General features: G+C 38.1%; 2 protein-coding genes across 2 annotated transcripts; one reads left to right on the forward strand and one right to left on the reverse strand.

Moving 5' to 3' along the window:
- Window positions 1-9035: 9035 nt before the first annotated feature.
- On the forward strand, window positions 9036-9971 carry LOC308350128 (olfactory receptor 51A7-like; the record flags this gene model as incomplete). The annotated part of the gene is made up of 1 exon (XM_080815132.1): window positions 9036-9971. One exon carries the CDS (start codon window positions 9036-9038, stop codon window positions 9969-9971), a length of 936 nt encoding a protein of 311 aa, XP_080671258.1.
- Window positions 9972-16287: 6316 nt separating this feature from the next.
- Window positions 16288-17289, reverse strand: OR51T1 (olfactory receptor family 51 subfamily T member 1; the record flags this gene model as incomplete). Its single annotated transcript, XM_080815152.1, has 1 exon — window positions 16288-17289. Exon 1 carries the CDS (start codon window positions 17269-17271, stop codon window positions 16288-16290), a length of 984 nt encoding a protein of 327 aa, XP_080671278.1. The 5' UTR covers window positions 17272-17289.
- Between the last annotated feature and the right edge of the window lie 1212 nt (window positions 17290-18501).

Consider the following 18501-nt stretch of genomic DNA (forward strand, 5'->3'; position numbering starts at 1 on the left):
GATGTAGCCACTCTGAAAACCAGAAATGTAGGTTCCTTAGAAAGTTAAAAATAGAACCTCCCTACAATCCAGAAAATGCTCTACTAGGTATTTACCCAAAAAACACAAAAACACTAATTCAAAGGGATATATACACCCCAATATTTAGTAGCATTAACAACAATAGCCAAATTATGGAAAGAGCCCAAATACACATCAACTGATGAATGGATAAAGAATAGGTGGCATATATACATATGTATATATACACACAATGGAATATTATACACACACACACACACACACACACACACACACACTATGCAATGGAATATTACTTGGTCATAAAAAATAATGAAATCTTGCCATTTTCAATGACAGGGATGGAGCTAAAGAGTATTATGCTATGCAAAATAGATCAGTCAGAGAAAGACAAATACCATATGGTTTCACCCATATGTGAAATTTAAGAAACAAAACAAATGATCATGGGGGAAAAAAGAGAGAAAACCAAGAAACAGACTCTCAACTAGAGAGAACAAACTGATAGTTACTAGAGAGGAGGTGGGTAGGGGATGGGTTAAATAGGTAATGGGGATTAAGATGTGTACTTGTTGTAATGAGCACCAGGTGTTATATGTTAAGTGTTGAATCACTAAGTTGTACACCTGAAAATAATATTACACTGTATGTTAACTAACTGGAATTTAAATTAGAAAAAGAAATCTATTTTCTTATTTTTAATAATATAATTCAGAAATTTATTTGTCCCTAATTATAATGTGGAAAAGTTTTTAATACATTCATTTATGTAAAAAATGAGACTGTCTAAATAAACTGAAACTCAGACACATCACAACCAAATCCTGAAGAAAAAGAGAGACGTATTAAAAGCAGAAAAGAAAAAGATAATACAAAGAGAGAAACAATGGTAAAGAATGCTGAGATGGAAGACAATAGAATTGCATTTTGAAAGTACTGAAAGAAAAATCTGTCAACCTAGAATTCAATATTTATCAAAATTATCTTTCAAAAAGAAAACAAGTTGTGTATAGTTACAAACAAAACCTTAGAAAATTCATAGCCATGAGAACTGCATGCAATAAACGCTAAAGAAAGTTTCCTAAGCTAAAGTAAAATAACGTTAGATGGAAATTCAGATAAATAGAAAATAATGAGGAATGCTCAAAAGAATCAATATGTGAGAAAACATAAAATATTTTGTCTTTTCTTAATTTCTGGACATGATAATTTACTTTTTAAAATAAAAGAATTACAATATACTGAGAGATTTGTAACACAGGTAGAAATATGTACATGAAAATAATTGCTTACAATTTTAAAATGAGATAAATGGAAGTATACTGTTAAAGGTTTCCTAAATAAATACAATCTTTAAAAGGGGGGGAGGGGTTCAGTCAGTTAAGCATCTGCCTTTGGCTCAGGTGAGGATCCCAGGGTCCTGGGATTGAGCCCTGCATTGCGCTCCCTGCTCAGTGGGGAGTCTGCTTCTCCCTCTTTCTCTCCCCTATGCTATGTTCACTCTCTTTCTTTCTTTCTCTCTATCAAAAGAATAGAATCTTTAAAAAAAGGTTTTTTTGTGTTACCTATGGGGAAGTATAATAGTAACTTAACATGGACTCTGGAAATTAAGGTTGCATTCCATAATCCAAGGAGCAACTACAAAAAATAAAACCCAGAAAGTATAGCCAAAACCCAGCTGAGGAAATAAAATAGAATACTGAAACATACCTGAATTGATTTGATTTAAAGATTTCTTAAAAAGTGAGTAAAGCTATATAACAGAGAAGAGAAAATAGATGGGACAATGAGGGAACAAAAAAAGCAATGATAAACATAAAACTGAATGTATTAATAATTACATTAAATATAATGGGCTAAAGACCCGAATTACAAAACTAGCACTAGTCAAACTGGATTAAAAAACATGCCATTTATAAAAGTTGGCTATGAAATCACAGATAAGTTAAGAGGAAGAAGATAGAAAAGATGTATCACCCATACCAATATATATGGTGAATGTGGCCAAATTATCAGAGCATATGGAATTTAAAGCAAGACATAGCATCAAGAAAAAAGGGGACATTTTGCAATCATAAAAAGGGTGAATTCATAAAGTCATAACAACTTGAATGTTTATACATCTAATAGGAAAGCTTCAAAATACACAAAGAAAAAGTGACAACTAAAAAGAAAAATTCATAATCAGATTTGGAGATTTTAGCACATCCTTAATTGTTACTTGGTACCATACACAGGTAAAAATCAGAAATCTGTGTCTTTCTATATGTAAATTATTTTTCAATAATAAAAACAGGAAAAAACACTTTCACTGATGATAAGAAGAAACAAAGAAATGGTGAACCAAAAATAATATATCAATTAATTTGGAATTAAATGATTTCTTGGAGCCTCAACTACTTTCCCTAATCTCTGGGGCAGACTCTCCTTGATAGTGCAGGTCTCCAATATCTGTGAGACATCCAAGTCTGACCTTTTCATGGTCTTGTGGGAACCAGTGAATTAAAACTATGGTCCTGAACCAAGCTCTCTTCCAGGAATTTCTAGGAAATTTCTCAGGGAAATCATTTGTTTACTGAGGGTAGCAGAGCTGGAGGAACTGGTGGTGTCCCAAGAGTGCAAAAGTCAGAGGACAGCTCAGAGAGTCTGGGATCTATAGATAAAGGTCTTAGTCAACAGATGTGGTACACTGAGGTTGAGAAGCCTGTAACCTAAAGTCATTTCTGTTTCACTATGTGGTGAAATGGTAAGTGCAAAGGGGCCCTAACATAATTGTCATTTGTATCCTGGATGGCTTTGTACCCTGAAATGTGTCTGAAAGGTGAGAACTCAAAGAACTGGGTGCTGCACATGAGGGAACTGTGAACGAGGGGTACTGCATGGAAGCTGATATAAGGAGCACTTAAGAGGTGGAAAATAAATAAATAAATAAATAAATAAGAAAGATTCCAAAGGGGAGAACGGAATGGAAGGAGTTTTTCTCAGAGCAATGTTTGCCACACAAGAGGAGAGTTCAACTTAAATTTGGAGAAGAAGCTATGAAAATTAAAAATGCACTGAATTTTCTTTTAGCTATCCAATGGAACTGTTCACTTCGCCCATCCATGGTTCATCTTAGAAAGCACCCATTTGTTCATGCGGTTAGACAAAAGGCTAGACAAGCTGAAAGAGGGACTGGGAAATAGGAAAACCAGTCTGTTTAAAGCATAAAATTTATCTGGCTAGATAAAAACAGAGAGGGAGGCAAACCTAAGAGACTCTTAACTATAGAGAACATACTGATGGTTGCTGGAGAGGAAGTGGGTGAGGGATGGGCTAGATGGGCGATGGGTACTGAGAAGGGCACTTGTAATGAGCACTGAGTGTTATATGTAAGTGACAAATCACTAAATTCTACTCTTGTAAACCAATACAACACTATTATCTTAACTAACTTGAATTTAAATAAAAAAAAAAATTACCTGCCTAAGCAAAGAATGGGAAGGCAGATATCCCAGGTTGACTCAGGCCATGGGTAACAGGGTCTCAGCTGTTAGACTAGAATCACAGAAAGAAAGGGCTTTAGTCTTGGCAGAAAGAGCAGCTGAGATGACACTATGGTTTCAGTTAATGGAAGAACTTTGGAACAGGGACCAGAAGACAACCAAGTTAAATAAAATGAGTCACAGGAGATTGGAAAGGAAGTAATATAAGCAGCAGTAGAACGTAGTGCTTGGCATCTGGCAGGAAAATAAGACCCACTTAGGTTTGAATTCCAATCTTACCCCTTACTAGCTGGTTCTTTCTTTCCTAATTCATAAAACAGATAATAACAGTACTTGCCTTATAGGGTTGCTCTGAAAATTAAATAATGTACATAAAGAGTTTAAGATACCATTTGTCTAAGAGGAAGTATTTCTGAATGTTTTCTTATTAGTAATAACATTTAGGACTTTCTCTCAAGACAGTTAATTTACTGAGGAAATATTTCAGTAATGTCTCTACGTGAGGCACTGTACTTCAACAAATACACTGGGCCCTTTTTGACAATAACTATTGTTGCAGGATTTCTCTGCCTTTATTGCCTGCAGGTCTTGGTCACGCCACTTCGCCACTTCGAAGCATGAAGAGGTAGATGAGACAAAGTGTGGTGGGCAGCAAAGCAAAGTTTACTGAGCAATAGTACAAAACTCCCAAAGAGAGAGGGGACCTGAGAGCGTTGCCCTAGGCGTTTCTAAGTGTTGGGCTTTTTATGAGCTCTTTTGCAGAACTGTTTTAAGCAATCAGGGTGTGCTGAGTGGTGCCAATCAGAGCTTTGGTCACGTATCTATCTGTCTACCTATTAGGTTACTGTCCATGTGCTGATGGTCTTTTTTTGGCTGGGGGCTTTTTTTGGTCTTTTTTGGTCTTTTTTTTCTGGGGGCTTATGTCTTAATTGCTCCTTGCCCATGATATTGACAGATGCTTTTTGGTTAATTGCCTTATTTTAGGACATCTTGTAGAAGTCATTTCTGCAAAGCTGAAGTTTTGGGAAACCTGGCTAAGTTAGGGGAAGTTTGGGGAAGTTAGGGGTCCTGGCCCTACCTACCTAACTGTCCAACTAGCTCCTAACACTATTGCTGGTAGGTTTATTTTTTTCCAGACTGATGAGGGCTTTGCCAGTAACTATATCTTATCTTCAAAGTAATTCTGCTGTTTTGTTATCTCCTGCTCATCGGTAGGGCTATGAGGGTTCACAGATTTTTTTTTTTTCCAAGTTTACATAAAAGCTGAACAAAACATTTTGAAAGCAGAAATATCTACATGTCTAAATGTCTAACTCAATGTTTAACACATAGTAATAGTTCCCAATGCTTTCTCTTTTCCCTGTTTTTAAAATATCTACACCTCTTTTTCCCCCCTCAGCTTATGAAGAACCATCTCTTACCTTCCTCACCCCTTGATCTGGCTGAACAGGTACTGATTACATACTTTTGCCTTTACTGTTTTACAGTTGGTTCTTCTTGCTGGATTTTGCTATCAACAATCTCTGTTGGCCTTTTATTTCTCATCTGATGCAAATTTGTCAGAAATGAAATTGAAATGACTTATGTTGATTAACATAGCTCTGGAGGTAACTCTATAGGGCACTAGAACTGGGATGCAATAAAATTCAAGACTTCAACCTTACTTGTCATTCATATTACTTATTCCCAACGCTAATTTTTATATGTCTTCCATCAGAATGCAATTTCCTTGTTATGTATTCAGTTTTTAAACTTATTAATTAACATGAGATAGGAAGCATGTCATAAATGAAAAAGCTTGATTCAAATGACATTGATTCAAACTCTAAGTAGAGTTATTGGTCCCCAGAAAAAGACAAGATGTGGCTTTCAGGACACTGGAGAAGTCATTTTAGGCCCCCAGCTATTTTCGTGATCTATGCCCCAATTGCCCAAGCACACTTCTTGCAGAACTTCCTAAGAGTTGTCAGAATTACAAAGAAATGCAAAAACCTTAGTAGTTAAGGACTTTAAGGGAACAAAGGGAATAATATAAAAACCAACAGGCTCTCTGAGGCCAGGAAATAGCCCGACCATACCAGAGAGGATCTGCCAGTGATAAAACTCAGTAGTGCTATTTCAAAACAGAGCAAGGCCCTGACTTCCTCATCCAAGATAAGGAGCACAATCACTTTACACCTGCTCTCAAAGGATGCCCCTAGGCCCTTCCCGTCCTCTGACCATTAACCTCCACTTCCATTATTTTTTTTAAACTTTATTTTATTTTTTCAGTGTTCCAAGATTCATTGTTTATGCATCACACCCAGTGCTCCATGAAATCCATGCCCTTCTTAATACCCACCACCAGGCTCACCCAACTCCCCACCTGTCTCCCCTCCCAAACCCTCAGTTTGTTTCTCAGAGTCCACAGTCTCTCATGGTTCCCCCAAAGTCCTTCTCCTCTCCTTCTCCCAACTTCCTCCACTTCATTATAATGTGAAAGTCTCTGCCCTAAAAGAAGCACAAGCTTCACTGACTCAAGACAAGGTGAGTGCATGGGCATGTTTTCTAAGTACTCCTGCACCACCTTATGCCTGCTTTTACAGGCCTTGACAAAGCTCCCCTTTCGGAATATTCATCCTAAACCCTAGATCAAAGGAACCCACTCATCTCTGCTGGGGAGTCATAGCTTTGGAAGTTATTCCCCAAGATCCTCTTTGCTGCAAATGAAGTTTCCTTGGGTGACAACTCCCCCTGGTGTAGTCTCCATCTGTTAATCACCAAGGAGCAAACTCACTTAAGGTTACAAAACCTCATGTCTCTTCATAACAACATATGTTTTTTCAAGAAATTAGTTAGTCTCTCTATGCTCCTGTTTTCAAATTTGTCAATCAGGAATAATAATACCATATGAGGATTAAATGAAGTAACAAGTATAAAACATCCAGCATAATTCGATATGAGGCGGATAGAAACTCCCGGCTCCAGCCCCTTTCCATCCCTGGCTTCCCTTTGCTCCAGCTAAGGCAAAGAAAAGGACCAATAGCCATCCTGTTTGACTAAGATAAGATAACAAGTCATTGGTCCTGCTGAGACAGAAGAACAAGACCAGATATCTGGTCCTGTTTGAATGAGAAAAGAAAGAGAATCAGCCCCCAAGGTGATTTAGCATTCTCCTGAGGTGCCTCCACATAGATTATACTTCCACATGAAAGGGCCATTTGGCCTTAAGAGATTGGGAAAGCGCCCAGCCTTGAGAGATCACAAAAACACCCTGCTACCATCCCCCATTGCCTATAACCATAAAAACTCACTCTTAACCCTGTCGGGTGCTCAGTCTTTGGGAACGATCCCACTGAGCCCACTGGCATTAATAAAGCTGTGTTCTCCCATCTCTCCGGGTGCCATTTGGGTTTCCTCGGTCACCTCAGATTTTCTGCAACAGATAAACCCCTCCTGTTTCCCTATTTTCTCATTCAATCCACTCTACTGTTCTTCCTTTCTTCTCTAGAACACAACTCAGGCAGCGAGGCTGTTCGGGAAAGGCCTTTCTGAGGATATGACTCTGAGAAAGCTGTTAGAGCCAAGGAAAGGGCAAGTATAGTAGTGAGATGGCATCATGCTGGAATGTTTGAGGATATTTAACAGAAAAATATTTAGGGGCATAAGCGCTTTGTGAGTGAAAGGACTTGGTCACTGTAATATTGTGATTTATAATAAATATATGGTCTTCATGCAGGTTTTTGGCACTGATTTCCCTTGGAATTTGCTGTGTGGTGAGAGGGATAAAGTTGTTTTTTCTTGTGTTAATGTGGTAACTTCTGCACCTCACCTAAGATTGGGGGCTGTTGTCTGGAGAATCAACCAGGTGATAGGAGGGTTGAAACTTTTAGTCCCATCCCCTGACCTCCTGGGAGAAGAGAGGAAGATGAACTAATTGGAAAACTTGTGTTTCTGATTCCTAATAGGTGAGAGTGCTCTGACAAAGCCCAGGCTTCTCAATAAAACCCTCCCTTCTCTAGGCAAAGGGGTAGAAACCATATGATCTATGTGCCTTGGAATCCCATTGTCCCAGATTTACCTAATTTCTTAAAGAAAGAGAAAACTCTCAAAGGTACATATATAGTGAACTCAGTTGTCTATTAAAACAAACAAGCTACAGTTGTAAAACATCTATTTACCTTATGGTGTCAGGAAAAAAAAAAAGAAAAAAGGATCCAGAGAGAACCAGTCTCCCTCATCACCAACATACTGTGTCTCTCACCTTGCCACCCACCATGGCTGGCCTATAGTCCAGTTGGCTGAGTCACTTTGTGTTTACGAGAGTATATGTTGGCCTGTAAAGTCTAAGAATCTCTCTCATCTCTCTCTACTCCCATGCACATGGATGGAGAGCACTGATATGTATTACTCATTTTAAAGAACGTTCTAGGGGCACCTGGGTAGCTCAGTTGCTAAGTTTCTGCCTTCAGCTCAAGTCATGATCCCAGGGTCCTGGGATGGAGCCCCACATCGGGCTCCCTACTCAGCCCTCTCCCACTCCTTCTGCTTGTGTTCCCCCTCTCACTGTGTCTCTCCCTGTCAAATAAATAAATAAAATCTTCAAAGAAAGAAAGAAAGAGCAAACATTCTGCTTTCATACAAGAAAATGGGATTTTTCACTATACTATAAGAGAAGGTTAACAGTCAAGCACACACGACCCATTTTCTGTCCTTTCTTTGTACCTCTTCTGGTGGAGAGCTTGTGAGTAATGTCAGCTTTAGAAGCTCAAGTCCCTGGCCTGAAAAACATTTGGAAGAAAGGACTATAGAAATTGGAGAAACCACTTAGTATCTGCTCTCTTAAAATCTACTTCCAGGGATGCCTGTGTGGCTCAGTTGGTTAAGTGGCTGCCTTTGGCTCAGGTCATGATCCCAGCATCCTGGGATCAAGTCCCACATTGGGCTCCTTGCTCGGCAGGGAGCCTGCTTCTCCCTCTGCCTCTGCCTACCACTCTGTCTGCCTGTGCTCTCTCTCTCTCTCTCTCTCTCTAACAAATAAATAAATTAAAAAAAAAATCTAATTCCAGCTGTTTCCAGCTTTTTTTTTTTTTTTTTTTTTTTAATTCTAGGCTCACTCTAGGCCAAGCTAAAAGTGTTATCCTATGGTTCAGTCTAACTATATAAAATTTTTCATTGGCTTGGGTTGGGGAGGTGCAAATCCTAATAGAAAAGGGAGAATTTATTTGCAGGTCATTGCTCCTTATGTGGGTGTTCTTTGTTTTTGTTTTTGTTTTTTTGTTTTTTTTTTGAGGACTTTATGGAGAAACGTGATTGGTAAAGATAGTTCCTAAATTCCTGCTTCTCCTTACCAATTAACATTATCTGACTCTATTATCAATACCTTGTTCAGAAGAAAGACTTCATTCTTACATTTCTTGATATGAGTTTCAAAATTGCATTTCTTTGTGTCTCAGACGAAAGTGCTGAAAGGAGGGAAATGAGCATAATAGACTTGTGTTGATAGTGTCATTTCAGGTCTGGGAATAAATACTTTCCAACTGATTCATCATGAACACTCTTAATTCCTCTAAAATTGAGATAACCACCTTCTTCCTGATTGGAATCCCAGGACTGGAGCATGTTCACGTTTGGATCTCTGTCCCCATTTGCCTCATGTACCTAGTGGCCATCCTTGGCAACTGCACCATCCTCTTTGTTATCAGGACAGAGCCTTCACTCCATGCCCCCATGTATTACTTCCTCTCCATGCTAGCTGTCTCTGACCTGGGCCTCTCCCTCTCATCCCTCCCTACTATGCTGAGGATCTTTGTTTTCAATGCTACAGGAATTTCCCCAAATGCCTGCTTTGCTCAAGAATTCTTTATCCATGGATTCACAGATATGGAGTCTTCAGTGCTCTTGGTCATGTCTTTTGACCGTTTTTTGGCCATACGCAACCCTCTGAGATATAGCTCTATCCTCACCAATGCCAGAGTTGCCAAAATGGGCCTGGTGTTTCTTGTTAAAAGCATGCTCTTAGTGCTCCCATTTCCTTTCACTCTCAAAAAACTGACATATTGTAGGAAAAGCCTACTTTCTCACTCTTATTGTCTGCACCAGGATGTCATGAAGCTGGCCTGCTCTGACAACACGGTCAACTTTTTCTATGGCTTCTTCGTTGCCCTCTGTATGATGTCAGACAGTGTGTTCATTGCTGTGTCCTACATATTCATCCTGAAGACTGTGATGGGCATTGGATCTCATAAGGAGAGGCTCAAGGCCCTCAACACCTGTGTCTCCCACATCTGTGCTGTGCTCATCTTCTATGTGCCCATCATTGCTTTGGCCTCCATGCACCGTTTTGGCAAGCACAAGTCCCCAGTGGCCATGATCCTCATTGCTGACATTTTCTTGCTGGTACCACCTCTGATGAACCCCATTGTATACTGTGTGAAGACACGGCAAATCCGTGAGAAGGTTTGGGGAAAACTAGGTCTAAAATGAAGGTATGGGGAAAAGTAAGAAAAGGTCAGCCAAGATAGGAGAATTATGGATATTTATTCTTACCTTCCTTGATCATTCATATAATCACTACAACATATAGGCTGGGCTCTGAGATCTATAAGCCTGGGACTTAAATGGGCATTGACAGGTAAGTATGGAATAGTTTTTGGAATACTATATATATATATATTTTTTTTAAAGATTTTATTTATTTATTTGACAGACAGAGATCATAAGTAGGCAGAGAGGTAGGCAGAGGCGGGGGGCGGGAATCAGCCTCCCTGCTGAGCAGAGAGCCCGATGCAGGGCTCGATCCCAGGACCCTGAGATCATGACCTGAGCCGAAGGCAGTGGCTTAACCCACTGAGCCACCCAGGTGCCCCTGGAATACTATATTTTAAGGATTTTTACTTATTTATTTGACAGAGAGAGAAAAGTTTTGCATTATTAAAATCATGAATCAATATACTGATTTGGAATTTTAGTTACACTCTTTATTACAGCACCAGGATAAATAAACAAGGGAGTAGAGCTTGTGCTCTCTTATAGAAAATGAATACTAGAGGAAGTGGAAGTTAAAGGATGTTACCCCAATCCATTTACAAATTTTCTTTCAGGCAGCTTTCAGACATGTATTTGTTGAGGGGTCTTCAGTCTATTTAATGCAAATTCTTGATTTCCCATTTAAGGAAAGAAGTGTATTGTCAAGTGCAAATTGGTTAAAAATTTCCTCTCTTTGCTCTTTCCTTAGTAATCAAATAGGGACAACCAGTGATTCTCTTTTAGGTTAGAGCTTTCATAGCCTTGAAATATGACAGTAAGTGGTTCCTGGGTGACTCAGTCGTTAAGCAGTTGCCTTCCGCTCAGGTCATGATCCCAGGGTCCTGGGATAGAGCCCCACACCGGGCTCCTTGCTCAGCAGGAAGCCTGCTTCTCCCTCTCCCACTCTCCCTTCTTGTGTTCCAACTTTCACTTTTCTCTCTGTCAAATAAATAAATAAAATATTTTAAAAAAAAAGAAATATGACAATAAGATGTCTCATAACATTCTTTAAGACAGACCAGATTTTTTCTCCATATTACAACAGGTTTCCAAGAAATTATAGTTACTAAAAGGAGAACAGAGGGACCATTCTGCTCTTGGTAGGAGACAGAAAAGCTAGTAGTTCAGTCATTTTTAAAACACTGATATATTTTACTACTCTAAAATAATGGCTCTCATGCTTGTTTAAGCACTTGGTATTTTGAACTATGATATATGCAATAACATTAAAGAAGCTAGAAATAATTTTAAACTAGCAGAAAATATGACCATATATTAAACAACATAAAATGATATTCATACATATATGGTTTCATTTTTTTAAACAGTCAACTAAAGTAGATTGGCTATCTCAGTATACTCTGTAAAATTTATTTGTTTCCTGTTTGTCTTTTATTGGTGAGTACTTCATAAAAGACAAAGATTTTAAACATAAAATTTAGAATAAGTCAACCAAAACCCTTAAAAAGTTTGTACTAGGGATTGGGGAAAAACTATTGGTAATCAATTTCAATGTTTTATTGCCTCAGTTGAACTCAAAAATAATTAGTATTATTTGTTCCAAATAACCATTTTGAAGAAGATGTTCTCTGATGAATAAATATTCATATACACTTTACGTCCCCAGGTGAGTTTACCTGAGTTCTTATTGTTCAATAGCTGACCCTTTCTAGATGCCCATCGTTTAGTCAAGACAAAGTTCTGGGCTTCCTCCCAGGTTGTTTCCAGTTATGTTATTAGTTCACCTGTCTGTCTTTCTTACTTATATTTCATTTCCTTAAAGAAACTGCATACATTGAATTTGTTGGCATATCTCCAGACTTGTACACTGTATGTAAATGACATCTGGATAGTAGTCTGACACACCTCCCAACTTGTTTAGATTAAAAAAACCACACAGGCACACATCCAAAAAAACAAACAAGCAAACAAACAAACCCACCTTTGACAACTCAGAATATGATAATAAATTAAAAGCACACAGAACATCTAGAATGATAAAAAGCAAAACAAAACAAACAAACAAATTATTGCAAAAATCAGTCAGGAGCAACTATAAATTTTAAGTCAAAGAAGCGGCCCTGAGAAATGGTTCATATCCTGTTCAGCAATGAGAAAATGCAAATAGGTTGTCATGAGAGAAACAAGGAAGAATATTTATCCTCCATTCCTTAGTATTTGCTCTCAACACAGAAATTCAGATCTTTACAAGACAGAAACTGCTCAAGTCATAAGGTATCAATAAGTGGTGGGGCACCTGGGTAGCTCAGTCATTAAGCATCTGCCTACCACTCAGGTCATGATCCCAGGGTCCTGGGATCAAGCCCCATGTTGGATTCCCTACTTGGTGGAAGGCCTATTTCTCCCTCTCCCACTCTCCTTGCTTGTGTTCCCTCTCTTGCTGTGTCTCTCTCCATCAAATAAATAATAAAATCTTTATAAAAAAATGTTTTTCTGGATAAGAGTGAATAGGCTACAATCTGTTTCCCTCAATTATAAGAGAGGTTTAATGCATTTCTAATCATGGTTCCAGTGACATTTCATTTAGAATGTACCAAAATAGTTCTAAAAACAGATTTTTAAGTGTCAACTGGGAATATAAGAAAAAAATAAATAGCAACTGTAAAAAAGTTTCCTAAGATAGCAAAATTTATTAACCAGCTATAAAATTGTGGGGGTGCCTGGGTGGTTCAGTGGGTTAAGCCTCTGACTTCGGCTCAGGTCATGATCCCAGGGTCCTAGGATTGAGATTGGGCTCTCTGCTCAGCAGGGAGCCTGCTTCTCCCCCTCTCTCTGCCTACCTGCCTCTCTGCCTACTTGTAATCACCCTCTCTGTCAAATAAATAAATAAAATCTTAAAAAAAAATAAAATAGTGTGTAGTTGGCTCAACAAATCAATGGGAAGAACAAAGAAGAATAAACACACTGCAATATACTCTAAATGATATGAAAATAGTATATAATTAAGGAATATCAAAACCTTATTGAAAATAGATTCAGATAATAGTGGCAGAAAAAATTACAACCTACTTTAGAAACCATATTTGTGTTCGATCTTTTATTACACACAAAAATAAACTAAGATAAATTAAGAATTAAGTACAAAGATAATTTTTTTCAAGTTTTTATTTAAATTCCAGTTAATTAACATACTGGATAATCTGACATTCACTAGGTACCAGACATACTTATTTGTATAAACTCAGTTAACTTTCGCAAGAACATGGGAAGTTAGATTTTATTACTTCCTCCTGTTTCATGGATTAAGAAGCTAAAGCTCTGAGAAGTGAAACAATTTTTCCAAAAACACAGAACTATAAAGTGTTAGAAGCTTGAATCTAAACCCAGACAGTACATTCCCAGAGCCTACAACCTTACACACTACACCAGATCAATTATTATTTTGATTCTTTCTAAATTTAATAATTCACATTCTAGAAATCTAAGAACAGAATCAGAGGTGTGATCAAATACTTATTTATAATGTATATCAAGGATTATTTTCTATGATAAAAATGTTGTAAACTACTGAAATATTAAGTAATAAATAACATAAACCATGATATACAAACAATATTAAATATTATTCACCTACACAACATAGCATCAACAACTAAGTGGCATTTGCTAAGTGTTGTATTAGATGTTAAGGATTAAATGAAACTTAACTTCAGACGTGCTATTAAGGGGTTTACCATCTGGTGGTGGGGAGATCAAGTAAATAATTAAATTCACTGAATAACATATGGTAAGCTTAAGTACACATATAAAAAAGCAAATAAAAGACTGGTAACTTGCCTATTTTAGTGAAGAATCAAAGGAGAGTGCTTCCTAGTGGAAGTAAAGTCTAATATAAAGTCTAATAATAAAAATCTGATATATTAACAGAAAATGATAGTATCAAGTACATAAGATATACATTTGAGTATATACTTCTATCTTAGTTTAAAATGTATGTGTATGCAGGGATGCCTTGGTGGCTCAGTTGAGCAGTCAACTATTGATTTCTGCTCAGTTCATGATCTCAGGGTCCTTGGATCAAGCCCTGAGTTGGACTCCATGCTCAGTGGGGAGTCTGCTTGAGGATTCCCTCTCCTCCTCCCTCTGCCCCTGCCCCCTGCATAGGCTCTCTCTCAAATAAATAAATAAATCTCTTCTTAAAAGTATGTCTGTGCACATATGTTGGTTATTAAAAAAAGATTCAGTTATATATCATAAAATCTCTCACTAGATTATGAATGATTTTTATCTTTTTAATCACAAAATTTTAATTCTATATTGTACATATAGGTGTGTATAATTATACATTTATAATTGGACATTTATAATCAAACATGACATTTATAATCAGAACAACCTCCAAATATATTAAATACATTCCTTGACAAATTCATGTCTTATTAACAATTGTTATGGGGGTGAAGAACACTGATAAAAGTGTTTTTGGTATGGTGCAGGTGAGTTGCCTTTTGAACCAGATATGAAAAGCACTTTTGGAATAATAAAAGATGAACACACATGCAGTAGACTGCCTTAAATATTGACCATCATAAAACTGGAAGAATGCTTACACATTTCTACAACTGCTCAACTAAAACTCTTGGAATTTATAATTTTCTATACTCTAAAAAGGCCCTACATCCCTGGAGGCATTACCCTATATTCAAGCACAGCTATATTTCTGAAATGAAACGTGCAGATGTTCACCCAATGTGTAATAAGTAATGACCGTAAATACATTCGAGTCAGTTTATGTTAGTTTTCGCTGCCAATAAGTTTTGGCCCCAAATTTAGGAATTAAAAAAAAAAAGTTTTTCCAGATGTTTTTAAATTCATGAATTATAAATGGAGTTATTAACTTTTAGAAAGGTCTTCAAAGAAGCAATTAAAGAGCTATTGGTACTGGTAAGAACTTATGAGGAAAAGTCTGGATGGTTAGAGTAGGGGGTGGTCCTGCATGTCTACTCTGCCACAGGTTGATTCCAGGGTCAGAGACTGGTATCTCTTGGTTTGGGCAAAGCAAAGTCACAAAATTGTCAGTGTTTGAGCTGAACAGAAGGCTGAGCAAAAACACCAGAGTTTGGAAGTGGCATTCCCTGTCTGCCAGGAGTAAGAAGTTGATACATGGAGAGGAGACAGGTGGCTTAGATCAGAATATGGGCTTGGTGTCCTGTGCTCAAATAGGAATTATCCTGAGTGGAACAAAGTTTCATAACTCCAGGTGAAAGAAAATGGGAAAATTCCCCAACATCCCATCAACTCTATAGTGAGGTTACTTCTTGACAAAACGAATACTTTTAAGTAAGGTAATCCAAAGATTTCCTACAAAGAAGCGTCAAAGTCACTGTGCAATTCTACAATGACAAGTACACCAAAAGGTTGAGAAGCCCAATAGCGAGGTACAAAATTAACTACCCAAGAAACAATGGCAAATAGAAAAAAAAAGTGCTGTCCTGAGGCAGAGCTGACACAGAAGAGGGGCTATGGAATCAGAATCAGAACTAGGCATAGAACTAGAATATCTAGGCAATAGGAAAAATAACGAAAGGCAATATGTGACTTTAGATATTGGACTCACCAGTAGTACAACAAGTAGCAATTCGTTCTGTGACAGTTTCACAGTTTGCTAAGGAGAAAAAGGGTTCAAGAAAGGATAGAGGTTCAGGGAGTGCATCTGCAAGGAGATGGGCTCCCTGGAGGTAATTTTAGGAACTGAAACTAGTGTGCAAGAATTTCCTAGAGTTTTAAATTACAAATTGCAATGTGCATGTCTTTGCACACACATAACTCTTTCATTTACCAGCAGAAGAAAAAAAAAAAAAATCTGGGATGTCCCCTGGGAAATTTGACCACAGAAGTAAATGATTTTTTTTGTCTTCTGAATGCAGACATAAAACTATAAAATGACTATAAAAAAAAAAACTATAAATGACTATAAAACTACAGCCATTTATTTTTGGTCTAAGAATTACCATTTTAGGAAGATGATTATTCAACTAGAACAAAACAATCTTATCGTGTTTTTAATGTGCACAGGAGTTCCATGTAATTGTTTTAAATGTTTGAGGGGCACACGCAATTAATTTGGTTTTGAACTGTAGTGTTTTTGTTAGTTTAGTTTTTTTTTTTTTTTTAACTCTTCAATAAGTTTAGGGGAAATGTATTCTCCTCTTTCTGCTCCAATGATTTAATCGAAACTGCCTTAGTAACCAAAATGCCTGAGGATGGCACAGACCCAAATCCCTTTCCTGCTTAAATATAATTTATCTCCCCTTCAATCCCACTGTCCTCTAAGACCCCTCACACTGGGGCCCCGTGAGCCCTTAAACTGGAGCAGCTGGAGGATAGCCTGCCGAATCGTCTTGGTCTTCAAGCTATAAATGATAGGGTTCAGTACAGGTGGTAAGAGCAAGTAAACATTGGCCAAAATGCTACAGACCATTCTTGGGGTGGAGCTGAGAAGGCGGTGTGTAAAGGACAGGCTGATCATTGGCACATAGAAAACAGTGACAGCACAGATGTGACAGACACAAGTACTGAGAGCTTTTTGTTGCTTCTTAGGGGCCACGATGCTCAAGACAGTTCGAAGAATCAGAACATAGGAGAAAAGAATGAACAGTAAGTCAGTGCCAGTCAGGTAGAGCTGCAGAAACATGCCCAAAAAATTGCTGATCCAGGGGTTGGAAGATGTATATTTGATCATATCTGGGTGGTAGCAGAATGGGTGGGAAAGCTCTTTGCCTGCATGGAAAGATACATTCTTCAAGGCTAGAACCATGGGAAAGGTAAAAACAACTTGCCGCAGGCAGATGACCAGTCCAATCAGCAAGATTATCATGTCTGTGAAGACAATGGCATACTTCAGTGGGTTACAGATAGCCATAAAGCGGTCAAAGGCCATGGCTACCAGCACTGAGGACTCCAGGATGGAGAAGCCATGCACAAAGAACATTTGAATGAGGCAAGCTTTCAAGCTAATCTCCCGAGTGTGAAACCAGAGAACCCCAAGCACAGTGGGAAGAGTTGAGATGGTCAGACAGAGATCAACCGTTGACAGCATGGAGAGGAAATAGTACATGGGCTTGTGGAGACTCTTCTCAATGATGATGACAAACAGAATCATGCTATTTCCCAAGAGGGCAATGATGTAGAGACAGCAGACAGGGATGGAGATCCAGACGTGAGCAAGTTCCAGCCCAGGAAATGCAGTGAGTAGGAAGTCTGGGGAAGATGATGTGGTGTTATTGAAAATTACCATGGTGGATTGAGAACACACCCTGAAAAGAGAAACAACAAGGATAGTGTTTGTCATATTGATCCTTTTTTCAAACTCTATCTCTTTTATAAACTCTTCCCTGTTGTTTTTCTATATTGAAAGCCCCTAGTCCAGTTATGGTACCTATCCCATAATTCCACAGTATCTTGAAATTTTTCTTGTCAGAATCTGGTCCCATTTTTCCTCCTTTACTCTCTCCCAACTATAAGCATCAATCCATTTAGGCTCATCCCAACCCTACTGCCCAGACTAGTCCTGAGGCTTGAAGAAGGAAAAGTATATAGGCTTATGTCATATACATGTACACACACCAACAAAACAACAACAACCACAATTAATGATTATGTCTTTGCAAACTGATGGGGCTTTGCCTTAAGTCTCCAAGCTGTATAAACTGCGTAAGGAAAAATGGGCAAGCACAAAAGACCCACTGGGCATGTGTGATAGCATACTCCATAATGTCCTTGCTGGAAGCTGGTATGAGATATTGTATCCAGAGGTATCCTTGTACTTCTATCATCAACCATACCCTCCTAGTAGACTCTATTAGAAGTCTCCTTTTGGTATCAGGGTTTCTTTGTTCCTTTTCCTACAGTGGAATGATCTCTGTAATTTTTCCCTTCCCCACTCCACATGTGTATGGGACTTGAATTTATCTTGTGTTCTAATTCTGTTTCTCTGTGTACTTTTCCAGGTCCACTGAAATAACTAGTACTAGATCTCCTTTTCTTCACCTTACATCTTGGGATACTTATTTCTACTCCTTTCCATGGATATTTAAAATTAGCCTGTGGCTTTGGACCAACTCACTGTGAGTAAATTGCTCTAATGAATTCTGTGAAAAATTCCAAACAGTATTCTGGAGTACATGATTTCAGGCATCCTAATCTAGGTAAAGTAAGTAAGCATAAATTAAACACCCATATGAAATTTATGGGAAGCACTCAGCAAAAAGTAATGAATGACTTCCACAAAAAAGAAAAAAAAAAAGCAATGAATGATTTTCTAAAAAACCTGGGTAGGATGGAAGTAGGGACTAATAACTAAAAGGGAATCACTCAAGGACATGGAACACTGAGGTGACATCACAAATTGGAATATCAAGTAGTTCACTGAGTAAGAAAGTATGTAGAATGGCAGCTGCATAGAAAAGAGAGATGGGGGTTTCCTGGGTGGCTCAGTCAGTTAAGCGTCTGCCTTCAGCTCAGGTCA

The sequence above is a fragment of the Martes martes genome, assembly GCF_963455335.1.
Source record: "Martes martes genome assembly, chromosome: 10".
Taxonomy (NCBI): domain Eukaryota; kingdom Metazoa; phylum Chordata; class Mammalia; order Carnivora; family Mustelidae; genus Martes; species Martes martes.